The sequence below is a fragment of the Neovison vison genome, chromosome 3 (genome assembly GCF_020171115.1).
Source record: "Neovison vison isolate M4711 chromosome 3, ASM_NN_V1, whole genome shotgun sequence".
Classification (NCBI taxonomy): Eukaryota; Metazoa; Chordata; class Mammalia; order Carnivora; family Mustelidae; genus Neogale; species Neogale vison.
The window spans coordinates 197780243-197803840 of NC_058093.1; the positions used below are offsets into that span (position 1 = coordinate 197780243).

The 23598-nt window shown below is 48.4% G+C and overlaps 1 protein-coding gene across 1 annotated transcript; it reads right to left on the minus strand.

Annotated features, from left to right (window-relative positions):
* Positions 1-5199: 5199 nt before the first annotated feature.
* RILPL2 (Rab interacting lysosomal protein like 2) lies at positions 5200-23294 on the minus strand. Its single transcript, XM_044243498.1, has 4 exons — positions 22783-23294; positions 15213-15364; positions 9735-9848; positions 5200-5747 (listed from the first exon to the last, which is right to left on the minus strand). The coding sequence occupies exons 1-4, from the start codon at positions 23110-23112 to the stop codon at positions 5717-5719; spliced, it is 627 nt and encodes a 208-aa protein (XP_044099433.1). The 5' UTR covers positions 23113-23294; the 3' UTR covers positions 5200-5716.
* Positions 23295-23598: the final 304 nt, after the last annotated feature.

Genomic DNA, 23598 nt, shown 5'->3' on the forward strand with positions numbered 1-23598 from the left:
GACCACCTGGTGTCCTTCCTGCAAAAATGAAGATGCAGCCATGAACCGAAGGGGGAGCCCGCAGACCCTGAAATGCAGGGCCCCCGCCCCAGCCACTGGTAGCAGTGGAGTGGGCAGGCCCAGCAGCCCAGGATCAAGGCTAAGGGTCAAGTTTTCACCTTGACTGTGACAGGAGGGGTAGGTAGCTTCCTCCTCCCTCCTGAAGGGGGACCTATTCTCACTCTGTTAACCTGTAGTCCAGGGGGCCATGGCTCTGGATCCATGACCTGGGGTCTCCTGGCCTCCCCTGGTCCCAGGTAAATGTGAATGGAGACAGGTATGAGAGCCTGTCCTCAACCTTGATGCCCCCCCCACCCCTGCCCCCTGGCCTCACCACGGTGCTACCTAAGAAAGTCTTCCCCCCCAAACCCACATTTGCCTGGTCAGTGGTCAAGAGAATTGGACGAGGATCCGACAGAGTGTGTAAATGTGAGATAAAATGTCTTGGTTGTACCTGTTTGTGGTTTAGCTTTGTATTTAAAAAAAAAAAAAAAGGAAATAACTTGAAAATTATTTGTCATCATAAAAATGAAACAAAAATTAAAATATTTATTGCCAGGCAAGGCCACCTGTGTGTCTTTCTATTTTTTACATGGTGGAGACAGAGGGTTGGATTTTCAGCCTTATTTTACAGAAGGGTTACACGCAGGGGCACCCAGCTGGCTCAGTTGGTAGAGCATACAACTCTTGATCTGGGGGTTGTAGGGTCAAGCCCTATATTGGGTGCAGAGGTTACTTTAAATCTTTAAAAAGAAAAGGGTGAGGTGAATGCCCTCCTAGGAGAACATTCTGTTATTGGTACAATGGGGGTCATAGGTGCTAGCGACGATTATTTATTTATTTATTTGTCATAGAGAAGCGAGAGCAAGCACAGGCAGACAGAGTGGCAGGCAGAGGCAGAGGGAGAAGCAGGCTCCCCGCCAAGCAAGGAGCCCGATGCGGGACTCAATGCCAGGACGCTGGGATCATGACCTGAGCCGAAGGCAGCCGCTTAACCAACTGAGCCACCCAGGCATCCCGCTAGTGAGGATTAAAAGCCAACGCATGTTGAATCCACCCTTAGAACGACGCCTGGCATCATCGTGTGTGCCTGTCTTGAGTGAGAAGCGCCTCCTACCAGTCCACATCTCTGTCCCCACCACGTGTCCCACCAGGCGCTGCACTCGAGGCGGATGGGGACATTGGGTAGAGTCCCTGGCTGACAAGTGGAAGATCCGATGCCAGCAGCAGCTACGTCTGCCAGCCTGTCACCTTGCACAAATCTCTTTCCTTTTCCAGAGCTCAACCACATGGGGACAGCCTCTGCCCCACTGACATGCAGGGGTGTCCTAAGGATTCAGCCGTCATGGATGACTCCGTCTTCACCTTGGAGGGAATAGGGTGGTCTGGTGGCCTAGTGCACTTTGCCCTGGGACAGCCAGCTGTGTGACACTGGGCAGGTGACGGCTCTGTGCGTGTCACTTCCCTCGGCAACATGGAGCACACACGTGGGGGACTGCGTTACAGGAGTTAGTAAGGGAAAAGCATGTGGAGCATGCCCTCAGGCATCATGTTTGCTGTTAGGATTGAAACTTGGCTTTGCTTCAGGACACCTGGGTGGCTCAGTTGGTTAAGTGTCGGACTTGTGGTTTCGGCTCAGGTCATGATCTGAGGGTGCAGGGTTCGAGCCCCGCATTGGGCTCCCTGCTCAGCGGAAAGTCTGTTTCTCCCTCTATTCCTCCCCCTCCTCCCCGCTTGTGCTCTCTCCCAAATAAATAAATAAAATCTTAAAAAAAAAGAAAGAAAGGAAGGAAGAAACTTTGCCTGGGACTGATCTCAAAGAGCCTCTGAACTCTGATACTTAGTGGCTGTATTTACTTACTCATTTTTTTTAAGATTTTATTTATTTATTTGATAAAAATCACAAGTAGCAGAGAGGCAGGCAGAGAGAGAGGGGAAGCAGGCTTCCTGCTGAGCAGAGAGCCCGATGTGGGGCTCAATCCCAGGACCCTGGGATCACGACCTGAGCCAAAGCCAGAGGCTTAACCCACTGAGCCACCCAGGCGCCCCAACCTACTCATTTTTTAAAGATGATCGCTACAGCAACCACTTCTTGTGCCTTGTGAAACCTGACTTGGAAATCCACTTCTCAGCCAGTTCCTCTGGGTGCTGGGTTTGGCGGAGGAAGCCTGTGGCATGGAAGGAGCTCTAGCACATTCCATGGTCACACGGGGCCCCAGCTCTAGGAGAAATGCTCCCGGGACTTACCTTCGGAACTCCGACAGCCCAGTGTCTGATCTGATCAAGAGCTGCTAAAATCTGAGTGTTCTTTATTGTCCTTCTTTAAAAGTTGGTCTCTCCCTGGATACACAGGAGAGACTGTTTTAACTTGACATTTCTTTCGGAGTGGGGTTTTCTGGCCTTATCTAGCTCCATGAGCGAGAAAGAGGCAGCTGAACGTTTGTACAGGGAGATACCCCAGGTCCGGGAGGGCAGGTGTTATGTATAAATGCCTTACGGACAGCAACACACAATGATCTGTCTGCTTCCAGACTTTCTGGCTGTCCTACAGCCCGGAGACAAGGAGATGGAAACCAAAGCAAGACTGGCTCAGGGATAGGGAAATGGGCTGCCGTCGCTGGGGCTGTAGGATGTAAGGCTAGTGCCTCAGGATGGACTTTCCATGTCATTCCCAGGAGCAGAGTCTGTTCTGCACTCCCGTAAGGGACACAGCACTCCACCCCACCCCCCACACTCACAGACATTCTGTTCTGTGGTCTTGCAGCCCCTGTGGGCGGTCTGCCCAGCCTCTGCGTGGGGGTTCTAAAGGCAGGACCCATAGATCTGTTTTCCCAGCTGGCTCTCACGTCCAAGGCACAGACACCTTTCTCCTGCCTCCCCCCTGTGAAGAGGGGCACCATGATCTGGGGTCAGAAATCAGGAGCCCCTGATCGAAGGCTCTGGACTGGCCTCTGCAGGGCCTGTGTTTCTTGGGAGGCAGAGAGAGGGAAGCCCGGGCTATGGAGTTCACCTCTGGGTTTGGGTCCAACTTCTACCCCTTCGGAGCTTGGACCCGGGACGAATCTCTCAGTCCCACTGTGCTGTCACCTTGGGTGTCCACGGAATGACAACACCCATCCCACAGAGGTACGGCAAGGACGTAGGCAAAAGGTCCTCCAAGTGATGCAGGCGAGACATGTATTCATTAACATCAATGCTTTTTGGAGAAGAGGGACACTTTGGATGTTGTAGATAGGAACCCAGGCCTTAGAATCAGCCCTGCCTGTGCGTCTGGGGCAGCCACTTCCTAGATCCGTGACCTCATGCACTTTCATCTCTCTGAGTTTCACTTTCTGAATCTGTACACCAGTGGGTGAGTGCCGGTCCCCACCTCCCCGAGCTGTTCCATACAGCCGGTGGAACATTCAGGAAGCCAGGGCCAGTCACTAGCACGACCAGCTCACAGGACATGTTCAGCAGGTCCGTTCGTTTCTTTGCAAAGTGCAGCCATCTGTTCTCTCCACACTATTTTGCTGAATCCTAAATGCATCCCCCCCACAACATTTTAGTATCTTTGAAGTCAGGACAAGACTTAAAATCCATAGCATCTTAATTTTATAATTTGTCCCCTTTTCCTTGCCCCATTTGTTGAAAAGACTGTCTTTTTGCCATTGTATATTTTTGCCTCCTTCATCATAGATTGACGGACCATGTAAGTATGAGTTTATTCCTGGGCTCTCTTCTGTTCTGTTGATCTGTGCTGGTACCAGACTGTTCTGATCACTGTAGCTTAGTGGTCTATCTTGAAACCTAGGATTGTGATACCTCCAGCTTTGTTCTTCTTTCTCAAGATGGTCTGGTTATTTGGGGGGGTGGGCGGGGCTTGGGTGGTGCAGTCAATTGAGCATCCAACTCTTGGTTTCAGCTCAGGTTGTGATCACCAGGTTGTGGGATCAAGCCCCGTGTCAAGGTCTACACTGGGTGCAGAGTCTGCTTAAGATTCTCTCTCTCCCTCTCCCTTTGCCCCTCCTCAACCATGGTTGCTCTTTCTCTCTCCCTCTCTAAAATCAATCAATCAATCTTTATACGAAAGATGCTTTGGGGGGCACCTGGGTGGATCAGTGAGTTATAGCCTCTGCCTTCGGCTCAGGTCGTGATCCCGGGACGTGGGATCGAGCCCCACATCGGGCTCTCTGCTCAGCAGGGAGCCTGCCTCCTCCTCTCTCTCTGCCTGCCTCTCTGCCTACTTGTGATCTCTGTCAAATAAGTAAATAAAAAATCTTTAAAAAAAAAAAAAAGATGCTTTGGTTAGTTGGGAACTTTTGTAAAAAAAAAAAAAATAATAATAATAATAATAATAGGGGTACCTGTGTGGTTCAGTCGGTTAAGCACCTGACTGTTGATTTTGGCTCAGCTCATGATCTCAGGGTTGTGGGATCGAGCCCCACATTTGGGCTCCATCCTCAGTGGGGAGTCTGCTTGGGATTCTCTCCCTACCCCTCTGCCCCTCCCCTTGCTCATCCTTTCTTTCTCAAATACATAAATAAATCTTTAAAAAATAATAAATAAGGGATGCCTGGATGGCTCTGTCAGTTAAACGTCTGCTTTCAGCTCAGGTCATGATCCCAGGGTCCTGGGATCAAGCCCCGCTTTGGGCTCTTTGGTCAGTGGGGATTCTGCTTCTCCATCTGCCTGCCCCTTCCCCTGCTTGTGCTTTCATTGTCTCCCTCCCTGTCAAATAAATAAAACCTTTTTTTTTTTTTAAGACTTTATTTATTTATTTGACAAACAGAGATCACAAGTAGGCAGAGAGGCAGGCAGGCAGAGAGAGGAGGAGGCAGGCTCCCTGCCGAGCAGAGAGCCCAATGCAGGGCTTGATCCCAGGACCCTGGGATCATGACCTGAGCTGAAGGCAGAGGCTTTAACCCACTGAGCCACCCAGGCGCCCCAAATAAATAAAATCTTTAAAAATAATAATAATAATTTGCAGCTTTTTTTCCCCTCTCATAGCAACACAAAATCCTGGTACATCACACAGAATCACTGAAATAAATATACACCAGCATATACATGTGCAAAATACACACACCCAGTTCACAGATTTGGAAACTGAGACTCTGAAAGGTTAAAGCGCCTTATACAAGGTCACATAACTCCAGACACCACTCTAAAACACTCAGAGAAAGTATAAAAGTCATTTCACTTTAATACAAAAATCACGTAAAGAAATGTTAGCAAAATCGAATGTTCACTAAGTATCCGTGAAATCATTCCTGGAATGTTGATACCATTTTTTCCTGGATTCTCTCCTCCTCATTCCCTTTGGCCTCAGGAAATTTGCTGCTGCTAAAGACCCAGGTCATCTGTGAGACCAGACAAGCAGAATGCACATCTGCACGCCAGAGGCCCCTCCCAGCAGCGGGCGTGCAGCAGGAAGTGGGCCTCGTTTTGCTTTCCTTCTGCTGTCTTGATTTCTTTGTGCCGCTTCCCCGGCCCTAGCCAAGCCTTCAGGGGTGTCCAGCTCTGCGGCCTGGGGAAAAAATGATCACGAGAGAGCTTCACCTCCTTCCTCCTTGGTGACTTTCAGGGAAAACAGGTGAGCAAGTGCAGTGAGTTTGCGTGGCACTGAGAGATGAGTTTGGAAGTCTTGGTGCTTCGCCTTCTTGAGTCCAAGAACCTCACAATCATGCCGTTAGGTCTACATCTGCTTCCCCGATCGGAAGGAGAACCTGGGTGTAGAGAGAAGGGTATAGACAGAATGAAGCAGGGAGCTCAGAACCCTGCAGAATCAGAAACAGGCTCTTGCATGCCACTGACTCAAACACTTGCTCAGGGCTCAGGGACGGGGCAGGCACTGTTCCGGGGGTTTCCATCTACCAGCTCATTTCATACTCATACCTCCTCAATGAAGTCAGTGCCCTCAATATCCCTATTTTATAGATTAGCCAACTGAGGTCCTTCAAGGTTCAGTAACAGGCCCAGGGTCACACAATAAGTTGCGGAACCAGGAGTTGAACCCAGAGTCTGCTTATGCATGGGGCTATGAGGAAAAATGGTGTCTGAGCTTTTTTTTTTTCCTTAATTTCAGGAGGTTTTAATGTGGAGGAAGCATTCATGTTACCTACAATTATAAAGCAGATCGTCACAGTGAAGAAAGATTGGCATATAAATTCATGGAGAAAACCTAGATATCCCCTGAGACCTGATTACCAAACGTTCAGTGTTTCTCCCTGTCCTATGCAAAGTTTTGAAAAGGAAGAAGTCTCTCTGGAGTTGATCACAAAGTTCAATCTGCAGCTGTGAGAAAGACCCAGCGCTGGCTGGAGGCTTGGAAAGGGGCTGGTGCTTCTTGTGGGAGGCAAAGCCCCCGAGCACCTAGCGAGGTTAGCAGCTCTGCCCACAATGGCTGGGGCGGGCCCTGGACTAGTGTTGGGATCCAGGCATCAGGGCTCAGCCGTCCTCCCCTCAGCCTGTACGTATCCCCCCCCCACCCGCCTGTTCCCTGTCTCAGGAAGTGACATCACCCCCGCCTCGTCATTCATGCCAGGACCCCGGGAGTTGTTCTCAGCTCCTCCCCCCATCTGCTATATGTTAGTCATCCTGCCCCAAATATGTTCCTAATCCCGACATTCCTCATCTCCTGCACTGCCACCCCCCCACTCCAAGTCACCACGATGAGCACTACGGCCCTCCTGCCAGCCCCGGCAATCCACTCAGACGACAGCCAGAATGACTGTGTGGCTCTACAGAGCTGACTAAGTCATTTCTCACCTCACACCCCTCCGTGGCTCCCCACTGCCCTCAGGAAAGAAGCCCAAAACCCTTCTTAGCACGACCTACTTCCTCAGAAAGCCATTCATTCATTCATTCTATTTTAGCTATTCATTCATTCATTCATTCATTCAATTAATGAACTCATCTGCCCATGAAATTGTGGCCTCATGCTCATCAGACACATGACCTCAGGCTAGCATGTGCACAGAACAAACAGCATATTTTTGCTGTATCAGGCTCAAACTCTAAGGGGCCCTAAGGGGGTGGGGGCGGTGTACTGATGCCCCGGCTCCCTCCCCACCAGGCCTGGTCTTACTTGCTGCTGTGTCCTGCTGCTGACCACTCCCTTCCCTTTCTCTCCTAGGTCCTGCACTCCCATTGCCATGCTGGGCTGCTTCTCCATCCCTTGCTGGTTCCCTTAACCCTGCTCACATCTGTAAGATGTCCCTTCTTTAAAGCTTTTCAGTCACTCCCTTTAAGGGTGCTATTTGTTTCTTGCCAGCACTCTGGCAAGAGTCCCTCCCACACCCCCCATTGCTCATCCACATTAAGTGCCTGGCCCGCATAGGCTTTTTTTTTTTTTTTAAAGATTTTATTCATTTATTTGAGAGAGAAAGAGCATGAGAGGAAAGAGGTCAGTGGAAGTAGCAGACTCCCTGCCGAGCAACGAGCCTGCCACGGGACTTGATTCCGGGACTCCAAGATCATGACCTGAGCCGAAGGCAGTGGCTTAACCAGCTGAGCCACCCAGACGCCCCTCCTATAGGCGTTTTTTTTTTTTTTTTAAAGAATTTATTTATTTATTTGACAGACAGAGATCACAAGTAGGCAGAGAGGCAGGCAGAGAGAGAGAGGAGGAAGGAGGCTCCCTGCTGAGCAGAGAGCCCGATGCGGGACTCGATCCCAGGACCCCGAGATCATGACCTGAGCCGAAGGCAGTGGCTTCACCCACTGAGCCACCCAGGCGCCCCTCCCATAGGCATTTTTTAAAAATATTTTATTTATTTATTTGACAGAGAGAACACAAGCAGGGGGAGCGGCAGGCAGAGTGAGAGGGAGAAGCAGGGCTCCGCTCAGTCTCAGGATGCTGGGATCCTCAGCCAAAGGCAGGCACTTAACCACTGAGGCACCCAGCATGCCCCCCCCACCTGTCCCACCCCCAGGCATTTGAGGTCCCTGACCGAAGCTGCTTCTCAGTTCTGTCCGAGGAGTCAGGGGCTGGTACTTGTCACCAGGACAGACATTCCCAGAGCGGCCAAGGCAAATGGTCTGTTTGCTTCATGGAGCAAGAGGGAAAGGTGTGCCTCATTGTACTGACGCTTGTCGGCTGAGAAGGCGTCTCTCAAAGTGTAATCCAAGGGTTCTCTACATCAGAGTTACCCGGGGAATTTATCAGAAATCCAGATTTCTGGGCTTCATCCTGGATTTGACTTCTGAGAATCTGAATTTTATTTTATCTTATTTTATTTTTTTAAAGATTTTGTTTATTTATTTGACAGAGAAAGAGATCACAAGTAGGCAGAGTGGGGGGGAAGCAGGCTCCCTTCCAAGCAGAGAGCCTGATGCGGGGCTCAAGCCCAGGCCCCTGAGGTCATGACCTGAGCCAAAGGCAGAGGCTTAACCCACTGAGCCACCCAGGCGCCCAAAAATCTGAATTTTATTTTTATTTTAATTTCTTTTTAAGATTTTATTTATTTATTTGACAGACAGAGATCACAAGTAAGCAGAGAGGCAGGCTAGGGTGGGGAGAAGTCTCCCCACGGAACAGAAAGCCCGATGTGGGGCTGGATCCCAGGGTCCTGGGCTGAGCTGAAGACAGAGGCTTTAACCACTGAGACACCTAGGCGCCCCGAGAATTTGAATTTTAAACAAGACCCACATTCTGAGCACCTGGGTGGCTCAGTGGGTTAAAGCCTCTGCCTTCAGCTCAGGTAAAGATCCCAGGGTCCTGGGATCGAGCCCCACATCGGGCTTTCCGCTCCGTGGGGAGCCTGCTTCCTCCTCTCTCTCTCTGTGCCTGCCTCTCTGCCTACTTGTGACTCTGTCTGTCAGATAATTAAAAAATTAAAAAAAAAAAAAGACCCCACATTCTATGGTTTGAGCCTTAGCACCCGAAGAAATGAGGGATTAACAAGGGAGCATAAACACAAAAGATGTATTCAAAATCACGTTATGTGTCCCAACGATGGGAGACACAGGGTCCCCTAAAGTTGGAAGTAAGAGCGGGTCAGTCCCTTAGTCAATTAAGGTTCTGCTTTCAGCAGGAGTCATGATCCTGGAGTCCTGGGATCAAGCCCCGCATTGGGCTACCCACATAGCCTCCTCTCTCTCCCTCTGCCCTTCCCCCCACTTGTGCTGTTTCTCTCTCTTTCAAATAAATAAATAAAATCTTAAAAAAAAATAAAAGTTGGAGGTAAGAGAGGTAATGAATCAGCACCTCTGCCCCTTTTTTTAAGTAATCTCCACACTCCACATGGGTCTCTAACTCATGACCCCGAGATCAAGAGTCACGTGTTCCTCCAACTGAGCCAAGCCCCCATGAATCCCCCTTAAACTCTAATAATTCTTGTTGTTTTTGTAGTATTATTCTATCCCAGGGAGGCAGTTAGTGTAGAATCTGGACTTCTCGGGTTCAAATCCTGACTTTACTCTTTACCATCTGGGTAACCTCCGGCAAATTACTTTGCCCCCTAGTATCTGTTTCTCCACCTGTAGAATGGAGATGTGGCCGCTCCTGCGTCCCAGGGGCACCGTGAAGAGTCTATGAATTAGTATAGGTCAAGTGCTTAGACGACTGCCTCACAGATCTCACGACAGTCCATCCCCGAATTTTCCTATCAGCCGTAGTACCACCAACCAGGACGTGCCCACCCGGGGTCGCTCGGGCCTCCACTCCTTCCCTCGGCAGTGATTTGGTGGCAATGGAGCAGCAAGTAACTCACAGCTTCCTTATGATTGTCTTCTCCTCCTTGTTACTGCTGGCCTTGCTGGTCCTGGAGACAAGGGCGTCTTTTTCTCTTCTTCCTCCTGGGCCTTCTCTTGGTGGAATCAGACCACTGGGGAAAAGGGGACAAATAAAAGGACTGTTTTATTGCAGACCTGTCTGTGCAGCTCTGAAAGTAAAGGGCCTTAATAATAATAATAATAATAATTATAGTAGTATCATTGAAATTTAGAATCAGAGAGATCCTGCTTCTTCCCATGTTGATACCTCTTCTTTCTTTCTTTCTCTTGTCTAAATGCTTTGGCTAGTACTTCAAGCTTCTCCACTTTCTAGGAATAGGGTCATGTATCAATTCTCTACCTCAAGCCTTGGTTTTTCTCATCAATAAAATGAGGATACTAAGAGGGACGTCTGGATGGCTCAGTCAGTTAAGGGTCTGCCTTCAGCTCAGGGCCCTGGGATCGAGCCTCTCATCAGGCTCCTTGCTCAGTGGGGAGCCTGCTTCTCCCTCTGCCTGCTGCTTCCCCTGCTTGTGCATGCACTCTCTCTCTCTCTCTGACAAATAAATAAATAAATAAATAAATAAATAAAATCTTTAAAGGAAAATGAGGACAATAAGAGTAACTGCCTCCCAGGGTCGAGTAATTAAGTGAGATAATACGTAGCACCTGACATTAGAGCAGTGAACAAAACAGATGAAATTATCTCCTATCATGCAAATTTATATTTTTCCATTGGGCAAAGAAGCAGTCAATAAACAGATAAGTTGGGGCGTCAGGGTGGCTCCGTCGGTTAAGCGTCTGCCTTTAGCTCAGGTCATGATCTTGGGGTCCTGGGATCAAGCACCACCTTGGGCTCCTGGCTGAGCAAGGAGTTTGCTTTTGCCTCTCCCTCTGCCCCTCCCCTCCCACTTGTGATCTCTCTCTCTCAAATAAATAAATAAAATCTGCTAAAAATTAAACAAATAAATTAAGTAAAATAAAAGCTATAGTAAGTCAGATGGTAATAAGAGTTAAATTTGTATTGATTGATAAGCTACTGAGGTCAGCTGACTTAAAGACGACCAGAGCATTCCCCCGGACTTGATGTGCAGAAGCTGGAAGAAAGCTGTTCTCTCTCATCTGTCCAGCTGGGACTGCCAGCAGCCACGTTTCCTAAGATTCCTATAAGGTGTGTCTATAACACAAGACAATAAGACCAACGTGGAGAAGCAAGGAGGAAAGAAAGAGGACCAAGCTACAGGTTTTTTTCTTTATTTCTGCAAGCAGTCACACGATCCCTCCCAGCTATGTGGGTTAATAAATTCCCTTTTGTACTTGAGCTAGTTTGAATTGGATTTCTGTCACTTGCAACCAAAAGAAGGCTGACCACAGCGCAATGTGGCAGTGTACGAAATACTTCATACATTGCTTATTAACTGCACTTAGGTCTCTTGCTGTGGCATCTGCTGGTTCGTTTGTACCTGTGGTGTTTCCCCTTCCTACAGACCGGATCGGGTTTCCCAGAATCCATGTACTGAAGCCCCAAGCCCCAATGTAATGTTATTTAGAGATGGGGTCTTTGGGAGACAACTAAGTTTGGATGAGGTCAGAGGTCAAGAGGGTGGGGGCCCCATGGTTGGATTAGAGCCCTTGTAAGAGGCATGTCTGAGGGCTTCCTCTCTTTGGTGTGTGCAAGAAGCCACAAAGAGGGGGCGCCTGGGTGGCTCAGTGGGTTAAAACCTCTCTGCCTTTGGCTCAGGTCATGATCTCAGGGTCCTGGGATCGAGCCCCACATTGGGCTCCCTGCTCACTGGGGAGCCTGCTTCCCTTCCTCTCTCTCTGCCTACTTGTGATCTCTGTCAAATAAATAAATAAAATATTAAAAAAAAAAAAAGAGTTTGAGACAGCAGGCTTCATCCTTCTCTCTCCTTTGCAAAGAGGGAGCTCTTGTTATTTAATATTATTATTTAAAATTTATTATAGTATTAATGCATCATTAATTTATTATTAATAACCCCCTTTTCTATTATCTGTTGTTACCTAAACCCTAAGCCACAGTGATTTTAAACAATGAAGATCTATGACTTCCCATGGTGGCTCCATTTCTTATGGTTGGCTTGGTGGGTCTCCTGGGGGCTGGGCACAGCTGGGACCGTCTGCTGGGGCACCTCTGTTCTTTGTGTGACATCTCCATGGTACTACCTTGAGCTTGCTTACAGTACTGTGATCTCAAGTGTTCCACGAGGACCAAAATGGAAGCTGCAACAGGCCTCCCCTAACCTCAGAAGCCAAACAGCATCGCTTCCACAGCATTCCATCGCTCAAAGCAAGTCACCGGGCTGCCCAGACTCATGAAGAAAGAAAAATAAGACTCTGCCTCTTGAGGGGGTGGAAAAGGCTCACTGCAGAAGGCGCGCAGGGTGGGAAAAACTATGGCCATCTTCGGAAACAGGCTACCACGTCCGCCCCAAGGAAAAACCACCACTGGTACGACCTTGGACCTTGGAACCCATGCAGTTGCTAGGAGACTACCTCAGCTGACAGGCTGGTTTTTCCAGAATACAGGACCCAAGTGAGTAAACAGAATCCTGCCATCGGCTGTCCTCTACCAGATGGGAAGTACACGGCTGCTACTCTCCGGGAATTCAAAACTGGAAAGAAAGCACGTCGATCTATTCGCTACCAAGCTGCTCAAACCCCAGTTCAGCTGATCCTGTCCTTAACTACCTGTGTCTGAAGCACTTATTCCATGAGAGGAAGACAGGTCTTTCCATTAACATGGTTCCAACCTCAGCAGAAGGAAGGCGATTAAATTCCTGTCGGCAGAACTCAGCCCTTTCGGATTTGGCTTGCTAGAATATTTTTACTGTACTGCTCCTCCTTCAGGGATCCTACGTTGAATGGATTTATTTATTTTTTCAATATTTTATTTATTTATTTGAGGGACAGAGACAGAGAGAGAGCCTGAGTCCGGGGCGGGGGGGGGGGATGGTAGGGGCAGAGGGAGAGGGAGAAGCTGGCTTCCGGCTGAGCAGGGAGCCCGACCTGGGGCTCCCGAGATCACAACCTGAGCAAAGGCAGATGCTTCACTGACTGAGCCCCCCACAGGGTGCTCCTGAGTCAGAGCATTTCTTCCTTCTAAACTTTCAGAGTCCAAATATGGCACGATAACTAAATGTACAGGCTCTGATATCAGGCTGTCTGAGGTCACATCTCACCATTGCCACCAACAGCTCTGGGACTTCAAGCAGGTGACCTGACTTTCATGAACCATAGAACACCTTGGAGATGACATTGCCTTAGCTCACCTTGCTGTGAGCACTAGCGGAATTGATGCTTGCAATACACCGGGCAGAGCGCCTGGCACGCGGGGTGCATGGACAAACATCAGCTGGCCCCGAGTTTTTATTCTCCTGGGCTTTCCTTCTTCTGTCTCTAAGGGAATCTGCTTTGTTTAACTCAACAGTTTCCCGGAATTATTCGACCACACAGCCCCCTTTCTTCTTCCTTCCTTCCTTCCGAGTCTCCTTTTCGAGAAGCACTTACACGAAAGGAAACATTTTGGGAAACGGTGCAAATGGATACAGCAAAGTGCAAACCCAATAGGTGAACAGCTTCCTATTTCCTCTCCTGCTGGTGCTACAACCTATTCCTTACACATGTTATTGTGATTTTTTTTTTTTTTTAGGATTTTATTTTTAAGTACTCTCTACACCCAACACGGGGCTCCAACTCGTGACCCCCCCCCCCAAGAGCTGTGTGCTCCACCGACTAAGCCAGCCAGGTGCACGTACTGTGATCTTTTTCAGCTTTTTTTTTTAAGATTTTATTTATGTATTTGACAGACAGAGATCACAAGTAGGCAGAGACGCAGGCAGAGAGAGAGGGCGAAGCAGGTGTCCTGCTGAGCAGACAGCCCGATGTGGGGCTCAATCCCAGGATCCTGAGATCATGACCTGAGCTGAAGGCAGGTGCTTAACTAAGGAGTCACCCAAGGGCCCCCCCCCCATTTTTTAAAAAGTAGGCTCCACACCCAATGCAGGGGCTTGAATTCAGGACCCGGAGATCAAGACTTGCATGCTCTATCAACAGAGCCAGCCAGGTGCCCCTCACGTCTGACCTTTTAAAACACTAAATCGGGGGCGCCTGGGTGGCCCAGTCGGTAGAGCTTCTGATTCGTAATCTCCGGGTAGTAAGTTCAAGCCCCACACTGGGCATGGAGCTTCCTTAAATAAATAAATAAATAAACACAAATGAAGCAAGCAGTAAACCAGATCTTGTCATTTTCTTGATTAAAACTTTCCAGTGACGGGACGCCTGGGTGGCTCATTTGGTTGGACAACTGCCTTCGGCTCAGGTCATGATCCTGGATTCCTGGGATCGAGTCCCGCATCGGGCTCCCAGCTCCACGGGGAGTCTGCTTCTCTCTCTGACCTTCTCCTCGCTCATGCTCTCTCTCACTGTCTCTCTCTCAAATAAATAAATAAAATTAAAAACAAACAAACAAACAACTTTCCAGTGACTCCTCACTACCCTTACAATAAAAGCAGAATCCTTCCCGGGCTCACTAGGCACACCTCTCTCATTGTCTACCTGTGCTCCAGCTTCTACCATGCTGGGTCTCTCAAAATGGAGACGGTGGTTCCCTGCTCAGGGTCTTAGGGCTTCTCACTCCTCTCTTGCCCTACTGATCTTTCCAAGGTCGGCTGCTTCTTGTCATTCGCCTCACAGGGGTCTTCACTGACTACCCCATGTAAAACAGGCCCCTCTTAAAGCCTCTGCCTTCAGTTCAGGTCATGATCCCAGGGTCCTGGGATCGAGCCCCACATCAGGCTCTCTGCTCAGCGGGGAGCCTGCTTTACCACCCCCCCGCCTGCCTCTCTGCCTACTTGTGAGCTCTGTCTGTCAAATAAATAAATAAATAAATAAACTCTTTTAAAAAATAAAAATAAAAAAAAAAACAGGCCCCTCCTCCAGCACCCAGCCCTTTGTTTTTTTTTTTTTTTTGTTTTGTTTAGAGAAGGAGAGAGAAAGAGAGAGAGAGAGAGAGAGAAAGAGAAGGGGGGAGGGGCAGAAGGAGAGGGAGAGAGAGCATCTCAAGCAGGGTGCACACCAGCAAGGAGTGTGACACAGGGCCCGCTCCCACAACCCCGAGATGATGACCTGAGCCAAAATGAGATGATGACCAGACGCCCAACTGACTGCGCCCCCCAGGCGCCCCGTCACCTTGGTTTCCAGTCTTTGGAGCACTTACCACCACTACCCTGCATGTCCATCTCAGACTTCCTTGTCACTTGCCTATCCTCCCCCTAGACTCGCACGGACTGCCTCTGTTTCATTTACTGCTATAGCCCGGGGCCAGGAACAGGGCCTGGCACCAAGCAGGTCTCCATAAACTGGCCACGCAAACAGAGGGACAAAGACAGAGCGTGTCCAGGAGCTGCGGGCAGAGCCAGCCCGGCGGTGCGGGGGTGCCCGGGGCAGCCCAGCCCCACCTCTTGTAGCACTGCAGCTCCTCCTGCACCACCAGCAGCTGGGACTTGAGCTTGTTGCGCTCCTGGAGCACGTCCCGCAGCTCCTGGAGAGTGAAGCGGGGTCGGTTGGGGTCTGTGAGGTCAACCACCATTTTGTCCGGTCCCAGGTCTACCTGTAAGGAAAGATATTGGCGAATGGTAACGAGGCAAGAGCTCTAAGTGCCATTTCCCAAAGAAAAGAACCAGGGCTCCTTGGGAGAATGGCCGACGCCAGGACTGGCCCAGGGAAACCGCGAGATGAACCTGGAATGTTCCCTGGTGTAAGGATGGAGGCGTATCAGAAGGACAGTCTGAAGGAGCTCCCCCCAGCCAGACTGAGAACAAGCTGAGTATCGGAATGAATAATCACAATGACCCTTCGAATAAAGAGAGAATTCAGGAGTTCATACTTAAAATGTAAAAATTTAAATTAGTTCATTAATGGGAATGTGATGGTTAATTTTTTGTGTCTGCTTGGCTGGGCTAAGGACTGCCCAGCTAGCTGGTTAAACATTATTTCACGGTGTGTCTATGAAGATGTTTCTGGAAGACATGAGCATTTGGACCAATGTACTGAGAAGAGCAGATGGCCCTCCCTGCTGGGTGGGCGGGCATCATCCAATGCACTGAGGGCCTGACTAGAACAAAAGGAGGAATGAGGGTAAATTCTGAGCTCTGTCTGTTGATGTGGGACATCCTCCTTCTTGGGCCCTCAGACTTCGACACTCCTGGTCCTTGGGCTTTTGGTCCCAAACCAGGACTTACACTGCTGGCCCCCTGCCCTAGTTAAGACTTCCTGGTTCTCTAGCTTGCAGACTGAAGGCTGTCTCAGCTTCCATACATGTACGAACCAAGGCCTCAAATATCTCTCCTCTTTATATGGATAGCTATATCCACTATTGGTTCTTTTTCTCTGGAGAACTCTGACTAAAACAGGGAAAGAAGAGGGAATCTATGCTTTACAGCAGAAGACGAATTAATGCGTGTAGAAGATGAGAGAGTGAGATAATCATCCTTTTGGGGTGCCTGGCTGGCTCAGTGCGTAGCTTGGGGTTGTGGGTTTAAGCCTCATGTTCGGTGTAGGGATGACTTAAAAATAAAATCTTTACCAGAAAAAAAAACCAACATCGTTTTTTAATCAACTTTGTAATGATTGATTCAGGGAAAACTAATGAATGGATCTAAAAACTTTTGGGTGAAAGCCTGTCGGGGAACAGAATATTTTCCACAGTTTCGAAGTATTTTCCCACAAGTACTTATGAATTACAAAGAAAAATAAAAGCCCCTATATAGTGCAGAAATCTTGCAGACACCACATTAACCAAGGGCTACAAGTTGACATCACCAATAATGGTCAACGGAGACAAGTGCCTCCTGATAGTAAGGACTGTGACCCAGAATCGCTTCAGGGCTGTTCCTGCTAAACACGAATCACTTGGATCTACCCATGACACCTCAGAACAAACCCAAATCGAAGGACACTCTACCAACCAATCCATAATCTTCAAAAATGTCAAGGTCGTGGGGCGCCTGGGTGGCTCAATCGTTAAGCGTCTGTCTTTAGCTTGGGTCATGATCCCAGGATCATGATCCCAGGATTCTAGGATCGAGCCCCACATCAGGCTCCCTGCTTAGTGGGCAGACTGCTTCTTCCTCTCTCACTCCCCCTGCTTGCATTCCTGCTCTCTCTCTCTGTCAAATAAATAAATAAAATCTTAAAAAAAAATGTCAAGGTCGTAAAAAGACAAGGAAAAGCTGAGGAACTCTTCCTCAGGTGACTGAAGAGATGTGTCAACCAAAGGTACTGTGTAACCTGGGACTGGGTCTTGCCCCAGAAAAAGGATGCCGTAAAGGACATTATTGTGCATTTTGAATAGGGGTAATATATTAGGTCTTTGTATCCTGTCACTTTTTCCCTCTGAGTTCGGTCATTTACTTGTGGCTATGCAATAGTATGTCTTGTGGGATACTCACTGAAGTATTCAGGGTAAAGGACTCTTATTTTTTGTTGTTGTTGTTTAAAGATTTTATTTATTTATTTGACAGAGAGAGAGAGAACACACGCCGGGGAGTGGCAGGGAGAAGGAAAAATGGGCTCCCGGCTAAGCAAGGAGCCAGATGCGGGGCTCGATCTCAGGACCCTCAGATCATGACCTGAGCCAAAGGCAGACGCTCAACCAACTGAGCCACCCAGGTGCCCCGGACCCTAATCGTTTACTAATTCTGCAACTTACATAATGTCTGCTCAGATCATTGAGGAAAACTAGTCGTGAAAATATAATATAGACACATACTGTTTCTGTATATGCATACATACATACCCATAGATGTGTTTTGTGTGCATATATATACACTTTGGTGTGTATCTTCTAAGACATACTACACACTACACACACACAAAACTGAAGACAACACCTGAATCCCGGTGAAAGGTGTAGAGGGGTTCATTGTGCTTTTTCTGCAACTCTCCCATGGGTTTGAAATGTTTTCTAACTAAAATTTAAGCAACTGTTTGAAAACAACCTACATGTCCACGAACAGTAGCCCAGTTAAGGAAAAACTAAGGCAGAACCACACCGGAATGTTGTGCAGCTGACGGAGAGAACAAGGCACAATATAAAGAGATAGTAGTAATGGTGAGCACATTCCTGCTAGCAGACTGACCGGGATCAGGGTGTTTGAACACTCCCGGGCACCGGCACTGATTGCGGGAGGTGTGGGACTCCTTGGCCTCTGTGAAGTATAATTTAACATTACATTTTATCCGAATTTCAGATGCTGCTTCCCTTTGATCCAGTACCTCCATTTCCTCAAGACAATCTCCCTGAGGAGCCAAATGGTTTCAGTGTTGTATGTGCTAAGAGTAAATGCTCGGAACATAAACATCTTTTGATGGGAGACTGGTTAAAGCAGAGAATCATAACCTTTTTTTGTGCCATGGACCCTTTTGGCAGCCTGGGAAAGCCCACGCGGCCCTCCTCCAAACAATGTGTTAAAATGTATAAAATGAAAGGCACAGAATTATAAGGAGACCAACTAAGAAGACATAAAACTCATCAAAATCTTTTAAAAACAAATTCATGATTAATATACCTGCCTCTTTATTAAGTAAAGTGAGCTAGACGCAGGTCTGGTGAAATACTGAGCAAAAACGAAACTTTGAGATGTGAACGACACCATAATGGGACATGAAAATAACTGTGATTTCCATCGGTGATCGTCACAGGCATTGCTAATATTAATGTAGTTTGTTGTCTATATTCACAAGTGGAGAATGTGACACATTTCAGCTGGAAGTTAATGAAAATGGAAATATAATTTTTTCCCATGCAAGGGCATGGACCTCTTGGATTAGAATCAATGATTCCCTTGGGCATCCAAGAACTTCAGATTAAGAGCCCTCGGCGGAACAATTGATAATATCATCCAATGGGAGTTTTCCTCATTAAAAGACGAGGAAGCTCTCTCTGTCCTGCTTTAATTCACCTTTCATGGTATGTTAAGTGAAAATACACAAAAGGCAGAAATGGGTATATGTTATCATACCATTTGTGTAAAAAGTGGAGACATATGTTCATATCTGCTTCTGTTTCCAGGAAGTATCTCTGGAAGGGTACATAAGAAACTGATCATTTACATTTTTTCCAGGGAGGGCGAGGGGGCAGCTGGGGATGGAAAAAGTGCAGAGGTCAATTTTTCAAGGCAAATGCCTTGTGTGCCTTTTGAATTTGGAACTTAATTTTTTTTTTTAAAAAAAGAGGGGCACTTGGGTGGCTCAGTCAGTTGGGCATCTGTCTTTGGCCCAGATCATGATCCCGGGGTCCTGGGATGGAGCCCTGCATTGGGCTCCCTGCTCAGTGGGGAATCTGTTTCTCCCTCTCCCTCTGCCCCTTCCCCTGACTCATGCTGTCTCTCCCTCCCTCTCTCTCTCTCAAATAAATAAATTTTAAAATCTTTAATTTTTTTTTTTTTTTTAAAGGAAGGAAAGGGATGCCTGAGTGGCTCAAGTCAGTTGGGCATCCAACTCTTGTTTTTGGTTCAGGTCATGATCTCAGGGTCATAAGACGGAGCCCCGGTTGGGCGACCTGGTCAGCGTGGAGTCTGCTTGGGATTCTCTCTCTCCCTCTGCCCCTCCGCCCATTCATGACCCCTCTTTCTCTCTCAAAATAGATAAATAAATAAAATCTTAAAAAAGAAAGGAAACAAAAATACTTCACACCCATTCGAGTGGCTACTGTAAACAGACAAAACAGAATAGAATGAATGGTGGTAGGGAGGTAGGAAAGTTGGAATTCTTGGGTACTGCTGGCGGGGATGTAAAATGGTACACTTACTATGGAAAACCACATGGCAGAGCCTTAACAAATTAAAAATAGAATTATCCCCTCTGCCTCTGCTACCACTCTGCCTGCCTGTGCTCTCTCTTTCTCTCTCTGACAAATAAATAAATAAAATCTTTTTTAAAAAAATAGAATTATCCTAGGATCCAGCAATTCCACTTCTAGCTATACACCCCCAAAGCATTGAAAGCAGGGACTTGAAGAGATCTGTATACACCCATTTTTCTTTTAAAGACTTATTTATTTTTTGGGAGAGAGAAAAAGAGCGTGTGCATGCAAGCAGGGGGAGGGCCAGAGGGAGAGAGAGAGAGAATCCTCAAGCAGACTCTCTACTGAGTAGGGAGCCCAACTCAGGCCTGGATGCCAGAACCCAGGAATCATGACTTGAGCCCAAGTCAAGAGTTGGACGCTGAACAGACTTGAGCCACCCGGGAACCCCAGTATACAGCCATGTTCACAGCCGCATTTTACTCACACTAGCCAAAAGGCAGAAGCAACCCAGGTGTCCATCGACAGGTGAATGAATAAACCAAGATCCACACAATCGAATATTATCCAGCCCCTAAAAGGAAGGAAATTCTGATACACACCACAATGTGGATGAACCCTGAAGACATTATGTTAAATGAAATAAGCCAGTGACAGAAGAGCAAATACCATATAATTCTACTTATATGAAGCACTTGGAAGAGGCAAGTTCACAGAGATAGAACACGGCCGGGGGTGGGGGAGTACGGAGCTGGTGTTTACTGGGGACAGGGTTTCGGTTTTGCAAGATGAAAAGAATTCGGGCAGGAATGGAGAGGGATGGTTGCACAACCAGGTGAGTGTACTTAATGACACTTAAGTGTGCACTTAAAAACGGCTGGGGTGGTAAATTTTATGTGTACTTTACCGCAATTAAAAATAACTTAAAAATTTAAAAACCCCGAAAAAACCCAATAAGGTGTATTTTTACAAACTGCCTAGTGGTGCTAAATAAATTCATTCCCTCTGCTCCTTTCCCCACCCCTGTTCTTAACACTGCGGTTTGGGAGGAAAATGCCATCTCACTGCAGGCTTATCAAGCCTGTCCGCTGTGCCCCACACAGGAAATCACCCAGATCCAGAGCACACGGTACAAGGTCCGTGGTGCAGGTCCCTCTATATCCTCGTTCCTGGGCTTGGAGGTGGCTGGGATGAGCTCAGACCGTGAGCAGAGCCGTCCTGAGCAAGTCACTTGACTTCTGAGTCTCAAAAGCCAGGCTATGCATCACAATACTCAACTATCTCTTATGAGGGACGGTAAAGTAGAAATGTATACAAGCACAGTCGTCACGGGGACAAACGAACCTAGAATAACTACCAGGAAAGTGACCAGAAACCTTCACTCTTTTTTCCCTGCGAATGTCAGCAACCCTGTTGCTCTTGCCCTTTCTTGGCATGCTTCTCAGTTTGTGATCTTGTACTGCAGTTCTGGAGGCGGGGTACCTTACTTCTCCCATTAGACGGGAGCTCTGGGAGGGCAGAGTCCCCGTCTAATTTACCTCTGGCGCCCCAGGGTCCAGCACGGTGCAATCATTCATCAAATGTCTTTCCAACAAACAAGGTCCGAATGTCTGTATGCCATGTGCAGTGGTGAAGACTGGCATCTTGGAGTTCAAATCCTGCCTGTACCTTTTACTTGCAGTATTCCTTTGGTAAATTACTTAACTGTCCCATGCCTCCGTTTCTGTAAAACGAGTATACTGATAGTAAGAGGACTAAATGAGATAGTCCACTTAGAAAAGCTTTTTTTTTTTTTTTTAAAGTATGGCTGGAGAGCGATTAGTAATTCATATTGATTTAATCAATTGTAACAAGAATCTAAAATAGAATAGGCAATGGGGCACCTGGGTGGCTGAGTGGGTTAAAGTTTCTGCCTTCAGCTCAGGTCATGATCCCAGGGTTCTGGGATCGAGCCCCACATTGGGCTCTCTGCTTGACGGGGAGCCTGCTTCCTCCTCTCTCTCTGCCTGTCTCTCTGCCTGCTTGTGATCTCTGTCTGTCGAATAAACAAATAAAATCTAAAAAATAAATAAATAAAATAGAATAGGGAAGTAAAGGGACGCCTGGGTGGCTCAGTCGGTTAAACGCCTGCTTTCAGTTCAGTTCATGATCCCAGGGTCCTGGGATGGAGCCCCAGGTCTGGCTCCCTGCTCAGCGGGGAGCCTGCTTCTCCCCCTGCCTGCTGCTGCAGGCTCCCCGCGCTGGTGTGCTCATGCACACACACACACACACACTCTCTCTCTAACAAACAAATAAGTAAAACCTTAAAAAAAAAAAAAAGGAAGAGGCAAGTGTGATTGTGCATCATATTTAATAAGGGTGAGTTAAGATAAATTGTTTCTTAAAACTTTTGTTTCATCAATACTGGAAAGTGATATAACGGGTAAATTTGTCAAATGGAGACATACCACACATGCACTAACCTTGAGATTATCGCCTGATGATTTTTTTAAAAATATCTCTTCACTTCCTTTTTTGTTTTTTAAATTAGTTATTTGCCAAAGCCAAGAGTCTTGCACTTAACGGACTTAGCCACCCAGGCGCTTCTTGATGATTTTTAACATAGGTACACACCCATGTAATCACACCCAGATAAGCTCCCTATGAACCCCCCCTCCCAACTGGGGCTACCATCAATCTGTCTTCTATAAATCGAGATAATTTTGCCTGTTCTTGAATTTCGCATAAATATATAGTAGGTTCCCTTTATGTGCCTGGATCCTGTAACTTAGTGTAATGTCTGTGAGAGTCACGCACATGCTTGTGTGTGTTAGCAGTCTGGTCCTTTTCCCTGCTGCGTAGTACTCCACTGTGGGATCACACTATTTTAAAATCCATTCTTCGGTTGCACTTGTTCTAGTTTGGCACAATTCTGAATAAAGGTGCTCAGAACATTCTTACGGCCATCTTTTGGTGGTACTGCTGAATCAAAAACTCCTGGGGCCAGAGCCCAGAAATCTGTGCTTTAACCAACACTCCTGGTGGTTTTGGGGCAGAGAGCCTCGGCGCTAGGTCAAGTCAAAAAGGCCCGAAGCCCCTGATTCAGAGCAAACTCAGCACAGGACCCAGCACCTAGCAAGCGCTTGATGAATGTAACTGTGAGAATGTTTCTCATCTGAGGACTGGATGCTTCCCTCCCACGCAGCCCAGGCTGCTCCCGCAGGGCCCTGCCTGCCCGCACTCACCTCCCGGCCGGCCGCTGAGCCCTCTGTCCGCAGCCCCTCCACCTCCTTCCTGAGGTTGTCCCTCTCCATCCTCAGCTCCTCCACCGTCAGGTTACCCTCATTCACCAGCGTCTCCAGCATCTCCAGGACACGGACGATCTTGAACTGCAGCTGTGTCACCCGGGGGTCGCTGCCCAGGGCCATCAGCTCGCGGCCCATCACGTAGGAGATGTCATACACGTCCTCGGCGGTCAGCTGGAAGGGGCTCTTGCCCAAAGCCCCCTCGGGCCCAGCCTCGTCCCCTTCCCCCTCCTCTTCTTCCTCCTCCTCTCGCAAAGGGGGCTCCTCCATGGCCACCCAGACCCCCGTGACCACAGGAGCTGCTTTCTCAGAAACCCCAAACTTCTAACTTCCTCCCAGCGCAGAAAACTTTCCGCAGGGCTGAGACCCTGCCTGCCCCGGGCTGGGGGATGGCCCAGAAGCGGCCAATCAGCGCAGCCGAGGGGTGGGCCCGGGGCAGAAAGGCCGCGCTCCCCGGCTTCCAGGCCCAGCCGCGGGGTGCACCGGCCCGGCTGAGGACATTGAGGGGGGGCGGCCCCCAGGATGTGGTTTGGGACACGAGAAGACAACAGAAAGGGAGGACAGCCGAGGAGAGGAACGGAGAGATTAAGGGGTGACCGCGATTGTCCCCGGGTGGGAGGTGTTGCCAACCGGGTGGGGGAGGGGCGGCCGCCTGAGCCCCGCCCTTAGTGACAGCCGCCGCCGCCGCCGCCGCCGCCGGGTTTCCACGGAGACGGGGGCGGAGTTTCCACCGCGAGGCTGGGGAAGAGGGTAAAA